The 23,059-nt window shown below is 42.3% G+C and overlaps 2 protein-coding genes across 2 annotated transcripts; both read left to right on the top strand.

Annotated features, from left to right (window-relative positions):
• Positions 1-3,862: 3,862 nt before the first annotated feature.
• LOC113036640 (extracellular calcium-sensing receptor-like) lies at positions 3,863-7,738 on the top strand. Its single transcript, XM_026193053.1, has 6 exons — positions 3,863-4,055; positions 4,225-4,522; positions 4,764-5,558; positions 5,712-5,939; positions 6,137-6,260; positions 6,822-7,738. The coding sequence occupies exons 1-6, from the start codon at positions 3,916-3,918 to the stop codon at positions 7,736-7,738; spliced, it is 2,502 nt and encodes an 833-aa protein (XP_026048838.1). The 5' UTR covers positions 3,863-3,915.
• Positions 7,739-12,704: 4,966 nt separating this feature from the next.
• On the top strand, positions 12,705-19,487 carry LOC113036224 (extracellular calcium-sensing receptor-like). The gene is made up of 6 exons (XM_026192408.1): positions 12,705-13,008; positions 13,153-13,947; positions 14,038-14,265; positions 14,416-14,539; positions 15,076-15,289; positions 19,469-19,487. The coding sequence occupies exons 1-6, from the start codon at positions 12,745-12,747 to the stop codon at positions 19,485-19,487; spliced, it is 1,644 nt and encodes a 547-aa protein (XP_026048193.1). The 5' UTR covers positions 12,705-12,744.
• The last annotated feature ends 3,572 nt before the right edge of the window (positions 19,488-23,059 follow it).

The raw sequence follows: 23,059 nt of genomic DNA, 5'->3' as shown, positions 1-23,059 counted from the left end.
AAAGTCATAAAATTAATGACTCGAGTCTGACTCGAGTCCAAGTCATGTGACTCGAGTCCACACCTCTGTTGCAGGATGTAATGTAGCCCCATGAGGCGGCAAAACACTTAGCAGGGTAGCCAAAAGAATACACACTCACACTGGCATTGGGAATTCCACAGCGTGTTCTTTAATATACCTTCTCTTCATCAACCATATAAGCCCGGTTGAACGGCTGCAGCTTAACAAACATAGCGCAGAGTGTTCGTACAACCCATAACGTTGCAAACAAAGGTGTCTGGAGAGGTAAAACATAACATCCGTCCCTCCTCATGCACTAGCATGCAAGCACATGTCCACACAATCACAGAGAGAGTCAGTGGCACATATAGATGACAACATTAACCCTCGACTTGGGTTGTCTTAAAGAGACAACACACCATTGTGACTGTTACAACACTGCGACGTGAAAGCACCGTTTCCAATTGTATGCGTTATCCAGAGCGTTTTCAACACGTTGCGTTTTCCATGAGCGAAAATGCCATCTCAGTCTGGACGAGAGGCCAAAACGGAGAGAAAATGATTAGTGTGGACATAGCCTGAGTCTGTAATCGGGCTATAGCAGAGTGGATAATCTCACATACAGCTGTGGGTTTAGCAGAGGGAGAAACATAAAGAGCCACCAAGATTACTGGGTAAATTCCCTGGACAATTAATATGGCCTGAGTCCAACAGTGCACAGTTCAGTTTCCGGGCAACAAATCCGCTCTTTGATTTTTATTTGAGCAGGGTTACACCACCTATTGTTAACAACAATGACAAGCCCCTCTTCGTTCTGCTTACTGCTCACAGTGCTGTCCAGTTGGCCTGAACAGTGTGGAAGCCTTTCATAGATGCACTGTCATTGGGTGCATCCATGATTCAGTGAAGCCTATCAAGCTTCGATCGTGGCTCAAGACTTGGGAGTTTGTCTTGAATCGGAAGGTTGCCGGTTCGAGCCCCAGCTTGGACAGTCTTGGTCGTTGTGTCCTTGGGCAAGACACTTGACCCGTTGCCTACTGGTGGTGGTCAGAGGGCCTGATGGTGCCAGTGTCCAGCAGCCTCTGTCAGTGCGCCCCAGGGTGGCTGTGGCTACTATATAGCTTGCCATCACCAGTGTGTGAATGGGTGGGTGACTGGATGTGTAAAGCGCTTTGGGGTCCTTAGGGACTAGTAAAGCGCTATACAAATACAGGCCATTTACCATTTACACAGAAATTCAAGCCTGGAACTTATAGCTCATCAAGGTCTTCAAGTCTTTAAGACATTACTACAGTTTAACTAACTGGCGTGTGTCATCTTGCCCCATAGTTAGACAGAGCTAGGTATCATCTGCATAGCAATGCCTTAAAATGATACTGTCCAATGGAAGCATGCATAATATAAATAGAATTTTTCATAGCATGAAATCCTGTGGAACTCCATAATTTACTTCACAGTGTAAAGAAGTCACCCCATTTATAAAATCAAACTGGAGTCTATTAGATAGACATGATTCCAACCACTGCCATGCTGTACATTTAATTCCTATGGCATACTCTAATCTTTGTAATAAATACCGTGATCAACAGCATCGAGCGCTAAACTGATATCTAGCAAGACATGCCCTAAATCCACAGTGGTGGGGCGTTGTCTTTGCCCTGCTGCAAAGGAGGGGTGGCGCAGTGAGTGCACAGGGCAGCACGGAGGTGGGGAGGGAACAGGTGTGCAGAACTGTTTAATGAGGGAGACCTGTCTTATGTCTTTGGCACTGAGAAGGAGCTGACACACGGGGAGTGACGGAGTGGCTGCGTCCAAGGCTGATCCCGGAAACCGCAGGAGGAAAAGACACTGTATTTTGAATAAAGCACAGTTACAAGCACAACCCAGACGTGTGTGTATGTGGGTCCTGTGTCACAAGTGGTGTCGAAACCCAGGTGTACGCCGTGATGTCTACATCACAATAAAATGTACTGACTACAAAATAAAATGTAGTCAGGAGCCACCAAACTCTGTCCAGCATTATGAAAACGTGCCCAAGCAATGCGCTGCACAGTGGTGGAAATGTCACAGTACTGGTCCACATAACATGGGTTCTTCCCTCCCAGAATCAAGGTGACGGGTGTGAGTGTGCTCAAGAAACTACCTGGTACCAGACCCACCTGGCCTTTTTGACGGCCACGTCTGGCCCATGTACTGAAACATAAGAACATGTGCTTGAGCACATTGTTTCCACATTTCTCTTATTTCATGAACAAAGTCTTGTTTAGCATTACCACATGTACCAATAATTTAATGTTTAAATGATCAGAATTGTTTTAAATACAATGTAGCTGCCATCACCAGTGTGTGAATGCGAGTGTGAATGGGTGGGTGACTGGATATGTAAAGCGCTTTGGGGTCCTTAGGGACTAGTAAAGCGCTATATAAATACAGGCCATTTACCATTTACCATGTCGGACCCCTGCCAGGTCAGCCCGCCGCCCAGCCTGCCGCCCAGCCTGCCGCCCAGCCACCTGTCCAGCCATTGCAGATTCTGGGGCAGATAATGCAGGATCTGGCTGCTATGTCTGCTCGGCAGGCGGCGGTCCAGGACCAGCAGCTGTCTTTGCTTCGCCAGCAAGCGGTACAGCAGACGGCGGCGCTGCAACAGTCGCTGGGAGGTCCGGCTGCGCCGCCTCAGCCTCCCCCACTGTTGGTGATGCTGGACCGGATGGGTGATGGGGAGGATCCGCTGACATTCATTGAGACATTCCAGGCCACGGTGCTTGCCTGCCGGTGGCCTGAGGAGGAGTGGGCTCCCAGGCTGCTGCCGCTGCTGCCAGGGGAGGCGCAGATGGCGGCCCTCAGCCTGCCCCCTGCGTCCCCGAGCGTCTTCGTCAATGTCTGCAGGGCAGTGCTAGATCGGCCCGGGCTTACCCCGGAGGACCACCGGAGGCGGTTTCAAGCAAGCTGGATGTCAGCGGGGGAGCAGCCATTCACTTGGGCTCGTCAGCTGGAGGAGGCGGCGGCGAGATGGCTGCGACCAGGGCCGACGGAGGAGGAGACGTGTCTGCTGAACCTGGTGGTGTCTTTAGTTAAGACAGCTGGGTTATGTGATGGCTTTTAAAGTAATGGTTTAATCACTGCCCCCCAAAATGCCTGTGGTATATAACCCATTAATGGAGATAGACTGATTATATTTAAGACTGGAACATTAACAAGTGGTAGGACTTCTTTGAGCAGTCTTGTAGGAATAAGGTCTGAAAAATGTTGATGGTTTGGAGAAGGTGATTTCTCAAGTTAACCCAGAGAGATCAATTGCAGAGAAAGAGTATAAATAAATATCAACTGAACTGAATAGAACTGAATAGCTTCACTCCTCAAAAACTGTAGATGGCTGTTTTTCCTCACTGTACACAAACTGAAACCAGAATATAAACATGTCTGATTTTTTTTTCTTCCTGTTTGCTCGTTGTGCAAATATTGGAAAAACTGATTGAAAATACAACAGTGAAAGAAAGGAGATCATATGGTTTCATTTATCAAATTAAAACATTTCCAAATATAATCTTAAAAGATAATAAAGGTTTTCTTGAATCTTCATGGACCTATTGAAACTATAAATGTTATATTGCATCTGATTCAATCAATAATGATATTGTATAGTAGTGTAGTGTTTTGCAGGGCCACTCCTCTGGCCCCTCCTTTTCCTTCCACATAGAAGAAGCATGATGGTTCTGTTATTCATTTTTGCTGCTTCAAAATGTATAAATAAAGTCTGCATGTTTCACTTAGACTAGGTTACTTGCAATGCCACCCAGTGGTTCAGTTTTTACAGACAGCATGTCATTTACTCAGAAGTGGCCAGAATTGGGGTGGGCACTTTTCCGACTGTTACTGGTGGCATCTTTCTCTCAGGCTAAAGAATCTGTGTGCATGCAAAGAGGGGACCCTGAGAACCCCCAGTTATCTAGGGATGGGGACATTATACTGGGGGGGATGTTCTCTTTTCACAGTAGCTGGAATGACAGAAAGGATACCTACATGCAGAAACCACTGCCACTTCAATGCACGAGGTAAATAACATTATAAAAATAAATTTAGAAAGGATGAATGATCTAAGATGAAAAAAACCCCAAACATTTTTTTCTTGTTTCTTGTTTTTTTCCTATTAATATAACTGACTGATTTCAGTATCTTATGTGTTAGTAATCTATTGTCAACTTTTTCACTGTTTGAATGAAGTTTGAATTCCAGAGAATTCCGGGTCGCCCAGGCTATGCTTTTTGCCATTGAGGAGATTAATAACAGTACAGACCTACTGCCAGGAGTCTCTCTGGGCTATAAAATGTATGATACTTGTGGTTCCATTGCCCAAAGCATAAAAGTTGCACTAGCCTTGATGAATGGTAATCAAATTATTTTCACAGCACCTGAGGCCCCTTGTACCAAACCAGCACAAGTGCAGGCTATAATTGGAGAGACGTCTTCCTCTCCTTGCATGGCAATAGCTACCGTAATTGGGCCATTTTATATACCAATGGTGGGTAGAATAGCTAAAAAATTTTTTTTTCTGGAAACACAAATGTGACTCATTTTAGATAGGCCTCTTTGCAGGGATATAATGTGCTTAACACAGTGAAAACTGAAATTAAATGTGGATGTGTGCAAAAAATGTTTTTCATTTTTAATGGTCAATGTGACTATTGTCATTATTATTCCTTGTAACATCTTTAATTTTATCTCGTTCTTTGTCTTTTTCATGGCCTTTCCCCCCCTCTTAGATCAGCCATTTGGCCACATGTGCTTGTCTCAGTGACAAAACCAAGTACCCATCCTTCCTCAGAACAATACCCAGTGACTACTACCAGAGCAGAGCCCTGGTCTATTTAGTAAAGTACTTTCGATGGACTTGGGTTGGAGCTATTCGAACCAATGATGATTATGGAAATAAAGGCATGGCAACATTCACAGAAACTGCACAGCAGCTGGGCATCTGTCTGGAATATTCTGTATCTTTTTTTAGGACAGATCCCTATGAAAAAATTCAAAAGATCATTGACATTATAAAAGCTTCAACCTCCAAGGTGATTGTTGGCTTTCTGTCCCACTTTGATATGGATGTGCTATTACATGAGTTTTCTCTCAACAATCTGACTGGTTATCAGTGGGTAGGTAGTGAGTCTTGGATATTTGATTCTCAAACCGCAAAAATGGATATACATCACATACTGGATGGTGCCATTGGTCTTTACATTCCCAAATCACACGTCACTGGCCTGAAGGAGTTCATGCTGAATGTGAAACTTCTTAATTCATCTAATAATGATTTGTTTACTGAGTTCTGGGAGGCATTATTTAACTGTAAGTTCAAGGAGTTGAAGTCAACAGCAGAAAATCCAAGAGAGTGTACCGGACATGAAGATCTTACTGGAGTTCAAAATAGCTTCACTGACATGTCTCTCATGCCTATGTTTAACAATGTATATAAAGGAGTGTATGCAGTGGCCCATGCCCTTCACAATATCCTCAATTGTAATAAAACATGTGAGAAAAATGTGCAGCTAGATCCATTCATGGTGAGCCTAAAAATCTAAAATTTTATTGTTCAAATCGAGTTACAAGAAGAATTGTTTAAATTTGAAGACAACATATGTTGATAATGTCATTAAGCCAGCAGATCTATTAAATATCCGTCAGTGTATTAACTGCCTTATTACACATGTTTTTAGATTTTGCAGCGCATTCTAAAAATTTACTTCAAAACAAAAGAAGGAGATGAGGTTTACTTTGATGAGAATGGAGATCCAGCAGCAAAGTATGAAATTATAAACTGGCAGCCAAGAAAAAACGGCATTGTGGAGTTTGTGACAGTTGGCCTTTATGATGCATCACTTTCTCCAGGCAAACAGCTGACTCTGCAAAATAACTCTTTAATCTGGGCAAGAAACTCAAAGCAGGTGAGTGATCAATAAACAATGAGTACAAATAATAAGCTTATTAAGAATAAAGAATTAATTATAACCAGGTGTTATTTTAAAACATTTGAACTTCATGCATATAAATATAAAATATGCATATAAAATTAAGAAATGATTGTAAAGATCATCATACATGCAGTTTATCCATGGTTATTATTGTACATTTATCCATACAGGTGCCTGTGTCAGTTTGCAGTGAGAAATGTCCCCCAGGAACACGCAAGGTTCTCCAGAAAGGAAGGCCTGTTTGCTGCTATGACTGTATAAGATGTGCAGAGGGAGAGATAAGCAACACTACAGGTGTGGTAATATTTCAATAAAAAACTTTAATGAACTACAAGCAATATAACTGTTCATGTTCCAGCATATTTTTTCATTCTTTCGCAACATTGAGGAAACCCCTCAGAAATTTTAATAATTTTGCTCTTTTTTTCTATACATAAAGCAAATGAAGAGTGAAATATGGGGCTGTTTCAGCCTACTGTGAATAATATGAGCACACTCCCTGCTTCAAAACCTGCCCTATCTATCATAACTTTCGCTGTTGTTCCAGCACCAGTTGCTTTATACCACAGCATGTAATTTCTTGATGCTGCAGTTTGTTCAGAAACAGTGTCAGTTTTACTGAAAAATGGTCAACGATGTTTGAAGTGACTTATTTACCATTTTTCATATTGACTGTGCAAAAGCATTGTCAACGCATTTTTTCTCATCTTCTCATTGTGTAGCTTTAGCAGTAGCCTGACCAATGTAGAGTAATAGTTAGTGTGCTAGTGAGTATAATATGCTGTAAAGTAGATTCAAACGCATAAATCTAGTAAATCTCCAGAATTCTAACATTGTGTTAACATTAATTTGCAGATTCTGTTACCTGTTTGAGATGTCCCCCTGAATTTTGGTCAAATGAAAGAAGAGACACGTGCATAAAGAAGGAAGCAGTGTTTCTATCATATGAAGAAATTATGGGAGCACTCCTGACTGCTGCATCTTTATTTGGAACATGCATGACTACTGGTGTGGCATTAATATTCTTCAAATACAGGAAAACTCCTATTGTGAGGGCAAACAATTCTGAGCTGAGCTTCCTGCTGCTCTTCTCTTTGACATTGTGTTTCCTGTGTTCTCTGACATTCATTGGTCAGCCCTCTGAATGGTCCTGCATGCTGCGACATGTAGCTTTTGGGATCACCTTTGTGCTCTGCATCTCTTGTGTTCTGGGGAAAACAATGGTTGTTTTGATGGCTTTCCGGGCAACGCGTCCAGGTAGTAATGTTCAGAAATGGTTTGGACCTACACAGCAGAGACTCTGTGTTACAAGTTTTACTCTTATACAACTTATCATGTGTATAATTTGGTTAACAGTTTCGCCTCCTTTTCCATTTAAAAACTTTAAGGAATTTAAAGATAAGATCACCTTAGAGTGTGCTCTGGGCACATCTGTGGGCTACTGGGCTGTGCTTGGCTACATTGGACTTTTGTCTGTCTTATGTTTTATTTTTGCTTTTCTGGCTCGAAAACTGCCTGATAATTTCAATGAAGCCAAGTTTATCACCTTTAGCATGCTGATATTTTGTGCAGTGTGGATCACATTTATTCCAGCATATGTCAGCTCTCCGGGGAAGTTCAGTGTTGCTGTAGAAATATTTGCTATTCTTGCCTCCAGCTTTGGACTGCTGATTTGCATTTTTTTTCCAAAGTGTTATATCATCTTACTGAAACCAGAAAGGAACACAAAAAAGAACATGATGGGGAAGGGTGCTCCACGACCACCATCATGAAAATAAATAAGTTATTTAATTAAAATATTAAGTTTGTGTGTGTGCTTCTGTGCTGTTTTTTTTTTTTTTTTTGTACCAGCAGAGAATGCAAACATAGCACACTGCTCAGATCTTGTCTGAGGTGTTTAGCGTGTGGTCAGAATGACTAAGCAAACATTCAGACAATGCCTGACTTTAACATTTATGATTCAATAAAATAAATTTTTTTTTGAGTATATTATGATTGACACACACTTAATTCATAGTGCACAGTTCTCACTATTGTTGGGTTCAATCTTATGAGAGAAGACAGCTCAGCAATCTGTACGAATAAAGAGCACCCAGGTAGTAAACACTTTTATTATGAGATAGAAAAACAAAATGTTAATTTGATTGGCCAAAATTTTTCGGGGGAGGTTGTGGTCGTGGACTTGTTTCCCATTATTTGCCTTGGGTCCATTCCATGGATCACCATACACCCTGGTATGGATATCTCCTTCTGCAATGAGAAGAACAGATAAAAAACCACCGACTGTCTAAACAGAAAACTTATTCCTTGTGGTATTTTTTAAGCAGTCTGGTTTTGGATGGGCGTGACATTATCTTTTCAACACTCTATTCTACAACACCGATTTGTGTAATAAAAGATAAGATATAAATGTGTTATTTTAGATAAAATATAAGTACGTGATAAAAATTGTGAGGTAATTGTAATATGTAAGACAATGGGGCACACATATTAAAAATTTGTTTAAAAAAATTAAAACAAATCTCTACTTTCACACCTTTTAACATGTAAATCCATAATCCATCTTAAAGCCTCATGTCCTTTCTTGGTATCAATGTGATATTGGACCAGAGTGGTCTTCCTCTCTTAAACCTGTTTCAGAAGTCCCCAGAAGGTGAGAAAAATTTGTCACTCTTCTAATAAAAGTTAATGGACCTTACAGGCCATCATCCTTTCCCATCAGGAGAGTGCAAAATGAGGTCCTCTGGACAAGCCTGATGACCTGAATGTTGGAGGGAAAAAGAACAAAAAACCGAAGTTTCCTCTCTCAGTACCTTCCTTCTGGCTTCCTTGACTGTCGTCTTCACTTTTCAGGTCCTCTGCCATACTCTAACAATGGCATCTGAAGCTATGTTATTAGGAATGAGAGTGCAGCACACAATACCAAACACGCCAAGAGCGGAGAGGGGAAGTCTAAGGACTTCCTGTTCTATACCACCCTCACTGACTTGAAAACAAATTTTTCAAATGGACCTGCAATGTTATCATCAGATTAAGTTAGCCAATTGGATATTATAGTGTGGTCCACATGTTATTAGGGATTCCCCAACAGGATGAATGTAAACACGTTTACAATTTAATTAGGTAACACATGCTCATTAGACACACATCTTAGAACTTCAATAACACCAATTTGTATCACAATCTTTATGAAATCAATATTAAAATTGAGGAATCATCTTAACCACAAAAGTATTGGAGTTAGGTTTGACCAGTACCCTATTACAGTCACTGGAAGCACTAGTCTTACCATTGTACAGGTTCCTAACCACATCCAAGCAGGAAATCCAAGTCTTTTCCTCCACAGAACCACAATAGATCAGAATTGGAAATAGGTATCTGGTATTGGACCAATTCACAATGTTTATTATTTTATTAAACCATGAAAGCTTTGCTGCACTTCACCTACCTCTGTTGCATTATAGTAAACATGTATAATTATCCTCCTTTGGCATTTAGTTGGGTGGTGTGGTCATGTTGGACGCTCTGAAAACAAAGAACTCAGAACATAACATTTAGCAGGGGTGTGACTCATGTGCAAAGCAATCATGCAGTGTAAACCTTTTAATTCTTTACACATCATGATTTCTCTCAGTAATGATACAATAGCATTTGCTGGTGATGTTCAGTAACAACAGCATTAATGAGACAGTCAGGTCAAGGCAATATGACAAGATCAGACCTAATTATTAGGCTGATGATTAACAGAAATGACATTCATTCACTGTAGCAAAAGTAATTTGTAATAACATATAAAATCATTAGTTCATCTTCCTCGCAATGGTATTTGCTGAAAATCCATTGTGGGCTGGTTTGGAGGGGGCCCCCAAAGACCTGGTGGATTCAGCTGTTGTTGTGATGCCAGTGCTGCTGCTACTGCATGTTTTTTATCTTAGTCTTCAAATCCATAGGTGTTGTGACCATTTGCTTGGCCTGTTTTGTTAATTTCCTTTTCATTCTGTCAGGGCTCTGTGTGCGGGTAGGCAGAGGTGAGGATCCAAAAGCAGGACTCGCTGAAAACCATAGCTTTATAGCTGGCGATAAAAACAAAACATGAACTGAACACTGACTGCAGAAAACAGAAATCAAACCAGGGAAAAACACAAACTAGAACACACAGGCAAAATCTGATTGTACGACGCGACACTGAGCAAAGACAAACACAGAGCTAAAATACACAGGCCTCGACGTACCTGGAAATCCCTCACCTAGGGTCTTCTGGGTGAGGGATTAGATCAAACACAGAGTGATTCAGAAGGCCCCTATGAGAAGAACACTTAGGGAACAGTTCACCCTGCCCATGATAGGGTTGCCGGGGCCCCTCCCTAAAGCCAGGCCCAGGGAGGGTGCCCAAGGGCAAGCCAGGCCTTAGTCCATGGGGCTTGGCCAGGCACAGCCCAAAAAAAGGACATGTGCCCATCGTCCTGCAGGAGGCACCGTAGGGGTCATGGGTGCATTGTGAGCTGGGTGGTGGTCAGGAGCAGAGGCCCTGGCGGACTGATACCTGGATACCAAGACTGGCAATTGGGAAATTGAATTTTACCTCTCTGATGGGGACAGAGGCTGAGTTAGTGTGTGAGATTGAGAGGTACCAGCTGGATATAGTCGGGCTCACCTAAATGCACGGCTTGGGCTCTAGAACCAGTCTCCTGGAGAGAGGTGGTGGACTGGAGCGGGTATCCTAGTATCTCCTCGGCTTCCTGTCCGTACATTGGGCTTTCTTCAAGTGGACAAGAGGGTTCGTTCCCTGCGCCTTCGGGTCGGGTAACGGGTCTTGACCATCGTCTGCACTTATGCACCAAGTGGCGGTTCAGAGTACCCAGCATCTTGGAGTCCCTGGGTGGGGTGGTAGAGGGTGCTCCACCTGGGGACTCTGTGTTCCTACTGGGAGACTTCAATGCTCATGTGGGCAATGACAGTGAGACCTGAAGGGGCGCAAACGGCCTCCCGGATCTGATTGTTGTTGGACTTCTGTGCAAAACACAGTTTGGCCATAAGGAACACCGTGTTTGAACATGGTAACGGGCTTGGTTAGCCTGTGGGAATTTGGAGGCAGCTGATAGCTACCAACAGGCCAAGTGGAACACAGCTTGGGCAGTGGCTGAAGCAAAATTTTGGGTGTGGGAGGAGTTCGAAGAGGCCACAGAAAAAGACTTTCGGACTGCCTCAAAGAGATTCTGGCACACTGTCAGGCGACTTAGGAGGGGAAAGCGATTGCTCTACCTACACTGTGTATAGTGTTGGTGGAGCGCTGCGGACTTCAGCTGAGAAAATATTCAAGCTATGGAAAGAATATTTTGAGGACCTCCTTAATCCCACTGTCATGGCTTCCATGGACGAAGTGTGAGATGGCCCCACAACAGCCCTTTTGAATGTCTCCCTAATTATGAGGTCTCAAGGTTGGCAAGTATGCTCCCACTCCCCAAATGCTCTCAGCCAGCCACAAGCATGCTCTGCTACTCTGTCATAGTTAGCTGATATGACTGATAGGCTTAACGGCCTCTAGACTGTGGAGCAGCTATGCCATAAGTGAGTGGCAATGTGAACACAATAACACAACAATCAACTAACTTGTAATCGAGTGCGTTACAATATGTAAGGAAACATGTTAGAAGTGGCTACAGGTTGTATTTATTTTAAAGAACAGAACAGACTCAATATATGAAGAATCATACAGAAGGGTGAGAGAAGGCCAACAACATCCTAATTGTCCTTCTCACCTCAAGCTTCATGTTTTGAACAAGGCTCAAACACACAAATATGCATAAACACGCATATTTAACCCTGATAAAGTTATTTATTGTTAGCAGATTAGACATGCAACCCTTCTGCCTCCAGACAGCAGACAAGTACAAGCTAAACTACAACACTAGCAGGATATTCCTTTGTTTAGAAAAACATTGCATATAAGATAACAAAGCAGGTTGTTGTTTTGAGCCAGCCCTAAATCAGAAAGCAGGTTGTTGTTTTGAGCCAGCACTAAATCAGATTCTCTTGAGTCTAATTAAAGTTAAAGAAAATGTAGTTTAAACTGTATCTCAGTCAATTAAAAAATTGATAACAAATACGTATTTGGGATTTAAGCACATATAGAATATATTTTGAATAAGACTATAGTATATCACAGAGTTACTCCTCTCACCCCACCTTTTTGTTCCACAGGGATTAATTTTTGCTACTTTAAAATGTATAAATACAAGTCTTACTGTATACAGTGCCATATAATGCCACCCAGTGGTTTAGGTTTTCCAGACAGCATGCCATCTACGCAGAAATGGCCAGAACAGGGGTGGGCATTTTTACAACTGTTATTGGTAGCGTGTTTCTCTCATAGTGAGGAGATATGCAAGAGAAGAGGGGACCCTGAGAACCCCCAACTGTCTAAGAATGGGGATATTATACTAGGAGGGATGTTCTCTTTTCACAGCAGCTGGAAAGACAGAAAGGATAACTACATGCAGAAACCACTACCACTGCAATGTACCAGGTATAACATTGCAAAAATTTATTCAATTTTGAAATATCTAAAAGTGGTCTCCAAAAAAAAAAGGTGTCAGGTCTTTTGTCTCATTCTGGTTTAGATATTCATGTATTTCAGTTGTGTTACTGACGGATTGATTTTAACTGAGTGACATTTAACAATGTTCTGTGTCTTCTTCAATGTGAAACTAAATATTATATCAATTATTTACTGTTTGGATCAAGTTTGAATTTCAGAGAGTTCCAGTTTGCCCAGGCTATGCGTTTTGCCATTGAGGAGATTAACAACAGTTCAGATCTACTGCCAGGAGTCTCTCTGGGCTATAAAATGTATGATACTTGTGGCTCCATTGCCAGAGGTATAAAAGTTGCACTTGCCTTAGTAAATGGTAATGAAATTTTTTCTGCAGTGTCTGGAGTACCCTGTACCAGACCTGCATCAGTGCAGACCATTTTGGGAGAGACTTCTTCATCTCCTTGCATGGCAATATCAACTGTAATTGGGCCATTTTATATACCAATGGTAGGTAGGATTGGTAGAAATGTAAGAATTTCTGGAAAAAAAAAAACCCCAACAAAAACCATTTGCCTTTATTGTTCCACTTTATCAATATATATCATTCTTTGTGTTTTTCCATGTGAATGAGTTCTTTTTCCTTTCTTTTAGATCAGTCACTTTGCCACATGTGCTTGTCTCAGTGACAAAACCAAGTACCCATCCTTCCTCAGAACAATACCAAGTGACTACTACCAGAGCAGAGCCCTGGCCCATTTGGTCAAGTACTTTGGATGGACTTGGGTTGGAGCTATTCGAACCAATGATGATTATGGAAATAATGGCATGGCCACATTCACAGAAACTGCACAGCAGCTGGGCATCTGTCTAGAATATTCTGTATCTTTTTTTAGGACAGATCCCTATGAAAAAATTCAAAAGATCATTGAAACTATAAAGGCTTCAACCTCCAAGGTGATCATTGCCTTTCTTTCACACATGGATATGGATGTGCTAATAAATAAACTGTCTGTCCATGGCCTAACTGGGTACCAGTGGGTAGGCAGTGAGTCTTGGATATCTGATTCCCAAATAGCTGCAATGGATATACATCACATACTAGATGGTGCCATTGGTCTTTCAATTCCAAAAGCACATGTCAGTGGCTTGAAAGAGTTTATACTGAATGTAAAATCACTGAATTCATCTAATAATGAACTCTTTATTGAGTTCTGGGAGACACTATTTAGTTGTAAGTTCAAGGAGTTGAACTCAACAGCAGAAAATCCGAGGGAGTGCACTGGACATGAAGATATGACTGGAGTTCAAAACAGTTTCACTGATATGTCACTTATGTCTATCTTTAACAATGTCTACAAAGGAGTGTATGCTGTGGCCCATGCACTTCACAAAATCCTCAGCTGTAATGAAACATGTAACAAAAATGTGCAGCTAGATCCATTCATGGTGAGGTTACATTTGAACAAAAAGTAGCAGTTGTGCTGTCTGTGTTACAAAATGAGATTCAATAAATTAACAGACTGCTTGTCTTCTTAGATTTTGCAGCGCATTCTAAAAATTTATTTCAAAACAAAAGAAGGTGATGAGGTTTACTTTGATGAGAATGGAGATCCAGCAGCAAAGTATGAAATTATAAACTGGCAGCCAAGAAAAAACAGTATTGTGGAGTTTGTGACAGTTGGTCTTTACGATGCATCACTTTCTCCAGACAAACAGCTGACTTTGCAAAATAACTCATTAATTTGGGAAAGTAACACAAAGCAGGTAAGGTATTAGAAAATAATTAAAACCGTAATTAAAAGCTACAATTTCAATTTTGAATGTTTGAATTTGGTTTGAATTTGAGGCAATGAAAAATAAAGCTCAAATGATACAGGGACTTTTGTTGTAGTCATTGTGCATTTATCCATACAGGTGCCTGTGTCAGTTTGCAGTGAGAAATGTCCCCCAGGAACACGCAAGGTTCTCCAGAAAGGAAGGCCTGTTTGCTGCTATGACTGTATAAGATGTGCAGATGGCGAGATCAGCAACATTACAGGTTTTGTGCTCTAACAGAAACTTTAGAAGTTAGTGAGGCAGGCTTTGCATTTTTGTTTAATTCACATATCCCCCAAAGCCAGTAAAATACACCTTATACACCTTATAAAAAAGAAACAGACAAAAAGACCTATGCCAGATGTCTTTTCACAGTTCAAGAGTCAACTCCAGGTGACACCAAATCTTCAACGTTAATAGAAATAAAAAAAAATATAACAAAACAGTCAACTCAGCAGATAACATGGGTTTGTAGGTTGATCTCTTTTCATTTTTGTATGCTCTATATTTGGCTAGGTGCAGAGTAGAAACTGGAGCAATGTAAGAAATGCATCATCTGCTATGTTGATGAGAAAGTGAAGAAATGTCAGGAAACATGTTGCTTCTTCTCTTTATGATTGTGTGACATCAGTAGCTTACTAGAGTAATTGTAGAAATGATATAGGATAAAGTAGATGTAAACACTGAAAATTATGCACTTGGGGAAAAGTGAAAAATCTACTCATGAAGTGTAACATCTGGTTCATTATCAATTTGCAGATTCTGTCAGCTGTGTGAGATGCCTCCCTGAGTTTTGGCCAAATCAGAAAAAAGATGCCTGTATTAAGAAAGAGGCAGTGTTTCTATCATATGAAGAAATTATGGGAGCACTCCTGACTGCTGCATCTTTATTTGGAACATGCATGACTACTGGTGTGGCATTAATATTCTTCAAATACAGGAAAACTCCTATTGTGAGGGCAAACAATTCTGAGCTGAGCTTCCTGCTGCTCTTCTCTTTGACATTGTGTTTCCTGTGTTCTCTGACATTCATTGGTCAGCCCTCTGAATGGTCTTGCATGCTGCGACATGTAGCATTTGGCATCACCTTTGTCCTTTGTATCTCTTGTGTTCTGGGGAAAACAATGGTTGTTTTAGTGGCTTTCCGGACTTCACGTCCAGGGAGCAATGTAATGAAATGGTTTGGACCTGCACAGCAGAGACTCTGTGTTACAGGTTTCACTCTTATACAAGTATTCATATGTGTCATCTGGCTAACAATTTCTCCGCCTTTTCCATTTAAGAATTTCAAAGAATTTAAAGATAAGATTACCTTAGAGTGTGCTTTGGGCTCTGTTGTAGGTTATTGGGCTGTGCTTGGCTACATTGGACTTTTGTCTCTCTTATGTTTTATTTTTGCTTTTCTGGCTCGGAAACTGCCTGATAATTTTAATGAAGCCAAGTTTATCACCTTTAGCATGCTGATATTTTGTGCAGTGTGGATCACATTTATCCCAGCGTATGTCAGCTCTCCAGGAAAGTTCAGTGTTGCTGTAGAAATATTTGCTATTCTTGCCTCCAGTTTTGGACTGCTGATTTGCATTTTTTTCCCCAAATGTTATATCATCTTACTGAAACCAGAAAGGAACACAAAAAAGAACATGATGGGAAAGGGAGCTCCATAATCATCTTTCTGAAAAAAATAAATAAAACAATATGTAAGCAATGGTTTGGATATTCAAACAACAGTTCACTTCATCCTTCGGTTACAAAGATTGTATTTTTAAAATGCATATGAATATACCAGTGACATTAATATGGTCATATTGCGAAAAGTATTCACGCTCACTCATCGAAATTATTGAATTTAGGTGTTTCAATCACAGGTGTATATAACCATGCATGTAGGCATGCAGACTGCTTCTACCATCTACTATCAAAAAGTTGATTCTGTTCATTGGACATAGTGTTTTCAGTAGGAGAAATGTTTTGTCACTCATCCAAGTGACTTCTTCACTCTCAGCTGACTTCAGCTTTCCCAAACCTACTCTACTTGGCTCTACTTTAAGAGTCACCACCATCTCAAAGCAGGATATCAAAGACATAGCACAAGTTTGTCCACGTGGAGGTATTTCTCCTCTTTATTGTGAGTGTTGTTAGAGTCATTGCTCAAAAAAGTTGTCATGGTGTGCGCTCTGTGAAAGGCAGGAGGAAGGACCCAAATGCAGGCCCAAAAATTAAACTCAAAGCGACAGCTTTATTTGCTAGAAAAACTCAAACATGAAATACAAGATAACTCAAACTAGAAACTCAAAGCACAAAACTCTAATCAGACAGCTGGGAAAACTAGAAAAGAAAACCAGGAACAGAGAACCAGAATGTTACCATAAGCACAGAGGAGAAAACGCAGCACAATGAAGGTACAACACAACAACTAACAGAAAGAAACACAGGACTTAAATACACAAGCAGGACAACAAGAGGATGGGGAACAGGTGGTACCCATACGGAAAAGAAATAGTAAAAACTTATATGTGATTACTCATGAAAGTGGCCACTTTCATGAGTAAATCATATAAGGCTTACATGATTTACTCATGAAAGTGGCCACTTTCATGAGTAAATCATATAAGGCTTACGTGATTTACTCATGAAAGTGGCCACTTTCGCATTACTTTCATATATTGTTTTAGTAAGTATCCAAAACATACAAGTTTCATTATATAATTTTTCAAGGGATCTTATATCTGTTTTCACACTTATATGCTTTTCATACAAGTTTCACACAAGACAGATACAAACTTTATAAGATTTATATATATCTTTTCCATATGGGTAACACAACTGGGACAAGTCAGACCTAACGAGACAAGGGAAGCAAAACCAGACACAGTGCACACAGTACAGGGAATATCAAAAGAAAACAGGAAACATATGACAGGCACAGAGGCATGGACTTGACACTGAACAGAGGGAACATGGAGCACGGGGACAGGATTAACTGGGGAACAAGAAAATAAACATGAAGACAGAACTACGCCTACACTAAACATGAGGGGCACAGGAACAAAACCCAAGAACTAGAAACCCCAAAGAAGAACTAGATAGCTAGAAATACAATACCATAAACCAAGAAGACTATTAATAATAAACTATGATGAAATCAAATATTAATAATAACACAAAACACTGGGTCACCAACCCATGACCGTTACAAAAGTAATGTATTACACAAATTACACAAAACACTTTTCTTAACCCTTTAAAACCAGTCGGAGCGGGCACGCTCTGTTTTGCATAACTATTTTTAAATCGCGGTAGCACTGCAACCACATAAGCTAGCACAATAATTTTTTTTGCATATGAAACCAGAGGAGTTGTACTTACATCTTATGCCATCAGCTTGTCCTAGGTCACGGTTTCCTTCCACATATAGCTTTGCAAAAACTGCATAAAAAGTGTTTGCAGGAACAAAAACATAATATTCCAGAAACCCCAAGTGTTTTGGAGTTTGTACGTGTTTTGGAGTTTGCATGTGTTTTTTAGTTTGCAAGTGTTTTGGATTTTCCAAGTGTTTTGGAGTTTGTACGTGTTTTGGAGTTTGCAAGTCTTTTGGATTTTGCAAGTGTTTTGGAGTTTGTACGTGTTTTGGATTTTGCAAGTGTTTTGGAGTTTGTACGTGTTTTGGAGTTTGCAAGTGTTTTGGATTTTGCAAGTGTTTTGGAGTTTGTACGTGTTTTTTAGTTTGCAAGTGTTTTGGATTTTGCAAGTGTTTTGGAGTTTGTGCGTGTTTTGGAGTTTGCAAGTGTTTTGGATTTTGCAAGTGTTTTGGAGTTTGTACGTGTTTTGGAGTTTGCATGTGTTTTTTAGTTTGCAAGTGTTTTGGAGTTTGTACGTGTTTTGGAGTTTGCATGTGTTTTTTAGTTTGCAAGTGTTTTGGAGTTTGTACGTGTTTTGGAGTTTGCATGTGTTTTTAGTTTGCAAGTGTTTTTTAGTTTGCAAGTGTTTTGGAGTTTGCAAGTGTTTTGGAGTTTTTACGTGCTTTGTCTCTAGGGGCCAACGTACAGTTGCATTCAACTAGCGCTTCAAAATAGGAGTGAGAGGAGCAAAAAGTAGCAGGTAATTTCAAATGGAGCATTTCTGTTTGTTGCACTGTGTGTCTGCTAGCTAAATTTACAGCAGCTGTATTTCACAGTAGTGATGCGCGAATCATGAACGAATCGTTCAATACTCGAGAATCACTTTACTGACTCATGAATCATGATTCACAAGCCCAACTAACTCACTGACTCATCCCTGTTGCTGTTAGCAGCAATGTATCTAGCTTATAATTAAAATTGTGGAGAAAAACACAACATCCAGTAACATAACAAAAAAAATTCTGCTCTGAACTTGAAGAAAAAACCCTGAGTACAAGCTCACATCAAGAAAATAGCTCCTCGGTTCACAGTAGCATCGCTCTGCTAACATGCTAACAGCACATTTGAGCTACTCACCCCCTCCCTTCCTGTGCTGAATCGTAAGCCTAAGCGAATCACTCAGGACTCACTAACCCCCTCCCTTCCTGTGCTGAATCGTAAGCGTAAGCAAATCACTCAGGACTCGCTCACCCCCTCCCTCCTGTGCTGAATCATAGAGCGAATGAATCACTCACTCGCTAACCCCCTCCCTCCTGTGTTGAATCGTAAGCGAATCACTCAGGACTCGCTCACCCCCTCCCTCCTGGCTCACAGCTTCTTCTTCTTCTTGGTTGGCAACCACTGTTAAGGCACATTACCGCCCCCTGGCTCACAGCTCAGTGGACATTTAGATGAGAAAATATATATTTAACACATTTAAGGAAAATACTAATAAAATAAAAAATAAAAATATATTAAAATAAAAATAAATAAATGTTTATTAAGCAATTTTGATACGAAATTGCTTAATTTTAGAAATGTTTTTGCTCTTTTTTGCTCTATAAAATAGTTGTTTTCTTTTAGAATCATTCATCTTAGCAGTAGGATTTACATGAAAAGAGAAACAAATTAAGTTTGAGTGAAAATGTATATTTTTTGCACTCTCTGGTCGACTGACTCAGTGACTCAAAAAAACAGATTCACTTTGGTGAGTGATTCATTAAAACTCGATTCAGTAAAAAGAATCAAATTTACCATCACTATTTCACAGGGAGCAAAAAGAAAAAGAAGTAACTTCACTCAGAGATACTGTAGAGCAGAGCTTTCCAAAGCCCGCCCGAGCCATTGCAGGAGGAGGAGGGGGGGGGGGGGGGGGGGGGAGGCGGCGCTATGAAAAAGGAAAAAAAACAAACAAACAATTGCTTGGACACTGCTAGCACGGGGCGCCCACACAAACGCAAAGCAGGAGATGAAGCATAGCTGAATATGTTTCCAAACCAACTTCATTCTAAGCCAAAGACTAGAAAATATTGTGAAGCATACCTTCCCTTTGGCTTCACCTGCACAAGTGCCAAGGTAGGTCTCCCCTGCTTAATTGGTTTTCCCTGCGTCGGGAGCACGCGTTGGGCTGTTCAAATCACAGACAAACAGTATCCCACATTCTTGGTTTTTAGTTCACAATCACTTGTTGTAATAACTAACTACTCCTGACATTTTGGAGATGTTAAGTCTTTATACAGTAAAGTTACAGTGGGATACAAATAATATCAGGCTGATCCTGTCACGATTTGTCCCGTCTGTCTAAACAGTATCCTACAGTTGTTGACGTTTTTAAGCCCATGTTGCACAGAGAGGCATATGTTGAAAAATGTATTGATAGCAATGTTGAATATTATTACACAGGAAAAAAACAACTACACATAAAATAATTACACCATGATGCCTCTGCCTTTCTAAATGGGGGGACAGTAACTGCGTGTGTATATGTAAGCGTGTAAAACCTGAAGATAGTCAGATTAACAGTAACAATATTTTGTCTCTATCTGCCATTCTGCAATTCATCTCATGTAAACAATAACGTGCGTACAGCATGACGTGAAAAAAGGCACACACCTTTGAGGTTGTGTGACGAACTCTGTATTCCTCGTTCACACGTAAACGCAAAAAAGGAGTTTTAAAAAAATCTCAGTTTTCGGTGATTCGAAACGCCGTTTATGTGTGGACGAAAGTCCCAAACGCATAGAAAATGTCATGGTCCTGGGCCATGTGGGCCCAGTATTCTTAGTTCCTTGTATTTTTGTATTTCGTTCCTTATTTAGGCCATGTTTTGTGAGTTGCCCTGTTGTGTTGTTCCCTAAGTGTTTTCCCTTCATGGCTTTTACCCCCTGTGTGCCCCTCTGTGTATCTGTAAGCCCTCGTCTCTCCTTATGTTTTATTCCATGTTTCCCCTGCCCATTATGTCTAAGTTCTCCCCGTGCTCTCTCTCCCCCCTGTGTGCCCTCTATGTATTTATGAGCCCTCGTCTCCCTTTGTGGTTGTTTCATGTTTCCCCAGCCCGTTATGTCTGTGTTTTCCCCGTGCTCTCTCTCCTCCTGTCTGAACCTCTGTGCCGGTACATGTCATGTTCAGTTCACCCCGCCCTGTCTCGTTATGATTATCAGTGTCACCTGTGTTCCCCGTGTGTGCCCACTTTCCTCGTTTACCCTCTGTGTATTTCTGTCTGAGTCTCCCTCTGTTCGGCGTCGCGTTCTCCCTCATGTTGTGTGTAATTCTCCCCGTGGTTCGGTTCCTTGTACAGCTCATGCTTTAGTTTTCCCAGTTTTAGGTTATTTTGTATTACTTCTCGTGGCCAGCAATAAAGCTGTGTTTTTTGAGTTTATCCCCGTGTCTGTGAGTCTGCATCTTGGGTCCTTCTCCTGCCTGCCACACAGCAAACCATGACAGAAGAACGCGACCCCGAACTGGACCCAGCAGCTCACAACCCCTCCGCGGACCTCCAGGACGACTTGGTCTACACGGTGGAATACCACTGTGAGGAATGGGCGACGCTACCTCGAGGCGAATACCGGGAGACCGTAGCCGTCCGTCTTCAGCGGATGGTGTCCGGGCTCCCGTGGCTATTCGGCGCGCTGCGCCCCCACATCCGGGACTTTCTTGTGTCCGCCATGGGCATCCGTCCGGGGCAGCTGTCCCAGAAAGAACCAGAAACGGTCAGGATCGGGACCATGGGGCTCACCACCGTTACGCCGCCTGTTCGCTTCTCATCGGCTTCTACATCTCCGCCACCGCCTGTCTACACTACGTGGCGCACGGAGATGCCAGAGGCCAGCGACTTCGGTGAAGAGGAGCGGCAGCAGGTGTTACGGGCGTATCGGGAGGACGAGCTCCGTTGGAAGCCCTGGCTTATCACCGAGGAGGAGCTCTCGTCAGCTGTCCCACCACAGACCGACCACCCCCCCTCGCCGCCGCGATCGGGCTACTCGTCTCCTGCTTCCTGCCTGGCACGGATGTGGTCTGAGGGCGAGGAGCCGGTCGCCACGGAAGGCCAGGCTGAGCCCACGGCGCCGTATGCGCGCAACCGGAGGAAGAGCTACGAGAGGAGCCATGGCTCGCTCCCCCCTACGATGAGGTTTTCCGCGGGACACGGCTAGCCCTTGGGGGCCCCCGGAGTTGCCTGGGACTTCCGCCTGCCACTCCGCTAACTACCGCCTCCTCAGCCGCTGCAACGCCTCAGGAGCCTCCATCTCCCACGTCTACGGGGCCCACGGCCAAAAGAAAACGGCGTTCGCGTCGCCACCGCATCGCCCGACGCTCGGAGGTGAGTGAAACTGTCCAGTCGCTCCAAGTTACCTCTGAGCAGAAGGCATGTGAGGAGGCTACGGACTTAGCCGGTGAGGTGGCTAGCAATGAGCCGTTCACCGAGCCGCAGGCCAGAGACAGTTCCGCTCCCGCTTCACTCAACCCGGCAGGGACCACAGACTCGATTCACAGACTGACAAGGTTTCCCACCGCCTTTGGTTTTAATAGCAGTAGGGAGGTGTTTCCTTTGGTGTCTCTTTCCGTGTCTGCAGTTCCAACTAAATCTGAGTTGCCTGTGGTTTCTCTCTTCCCTCCTGAGCCGGCCCTGCTCCTCCATCAGTCACTGAATGAAGGCAACGAAAGCATAGCTGGTGCTCCGGTGTGCCTAGCTACACTTGCTTTTCACGAACCAGAGACTGTGAACACTGGTCATGAACCCCTAGCATGTTACCAAGATGCACACATAACAGCAGATCATGGTGACCAGGACACTGTAATGTCGCAACACGTCTCCTGTCTCCCCATAGATAACAAACCAGGTGGTTCTGAACTGTTTTGCTCCAGCACCATAACCACCACTCAGGAGATGGAAGCTGGGGTCAGGATTTATGTGACACCATTTTCTCCTGCCTCTATGAACTCGTCACTAGATAGGGTTTTGGCCACGAACAATGTCATAACCACCCTCTCTCAGCCTGAAGCGTCACCTGCTTCAGTTAATGGTTCACGTACCGTTTCACCTGTATCTGTCTCTCCACTCAATAGGGTTAACACTCTGCAGCCACAGATCACTGCGGGTACGGGTTCCAACAAACACGTCCATCCAACACACCACAGTCATGCTACCACGGTGCCAATGGTTAGGTCCATATCTGTGTATCTACTGTTTTTCCAGGAGTCAGCTCCTGGTGATCTAAGCTTTGTTTTTGTGGATCGAGTGGCGGTCCTTGTTTTCCGTATGGTCGAACCAGCTCCTCTGAGCCGCACACTACCACCGGTTGAGTCCAACCAGCTTATGTTGACCTCTCCTAGGACTACACAGACTGGGCTAGTAACCTCTGAGCCCC

The sequence above is a fragment of the Astatotilapia calliptera genome, chromosome 14, assembly GCF_900246225.1.
Source record: "Astatotilapia calliptera chromosome 14, fAstCal1.2, whole genome shotgun sequence".
Classification (NCBI taxonomy): domain Eukaryota; kingdom Metazoa; phylum Chordata; class Actinopteri; order Cichliformes; family Cichlidae; genus Astatotilapia; species Astatotilapia calliptera.
The sequence above is the reverse complement of the archived record's forward strand: the minus strand, read 5'-3'. Positions and strand labels throughout refer to the sequence as shown.

Coding starts and splice junctions, on each gene's coding strand:
- LOC113036224 (XM_026192408.1), top strand. CDS start 12,745: ATGCGTTTTGCCATTGAGGAGATTAACAACAGTTCAGATCTACTGCCA. Junction 13,009..13,152: donor GGCCATTTTATATACCAATG/GTAGGTAGGATT, acceptor CCTTTCTTTTAG/ATCAGTCACTTTGCCACATG. Junction 14,266..14,415: donor GGGAAAGTAACACAAAGCAG/GTAAGGTATTAG, acceptor TTATCCATACAG/GTGCCTGTGTCAGTTTGCAG.
- LOC113036640 (XM_026193053.1), top strand. CDS start 3,916: ATGCAAAGAGGGGACCCTGAGAACCCCCAGTTATCTAGGGATGGGGAC. Junction 4,056..4,224: donor CTGCCACTTCAATGCACGAG/GTAAATAACATT, acceptor GTTTGAATGAAG/TTTGAATTCCAGAGAATTCC. Junction 4,523..4,763: donor GGCCATTTTATATACCAATG/GTGGGTAGAATA, acceptor CCCCCCTCTTAG/ATCAGCCATTTGGCCACATG.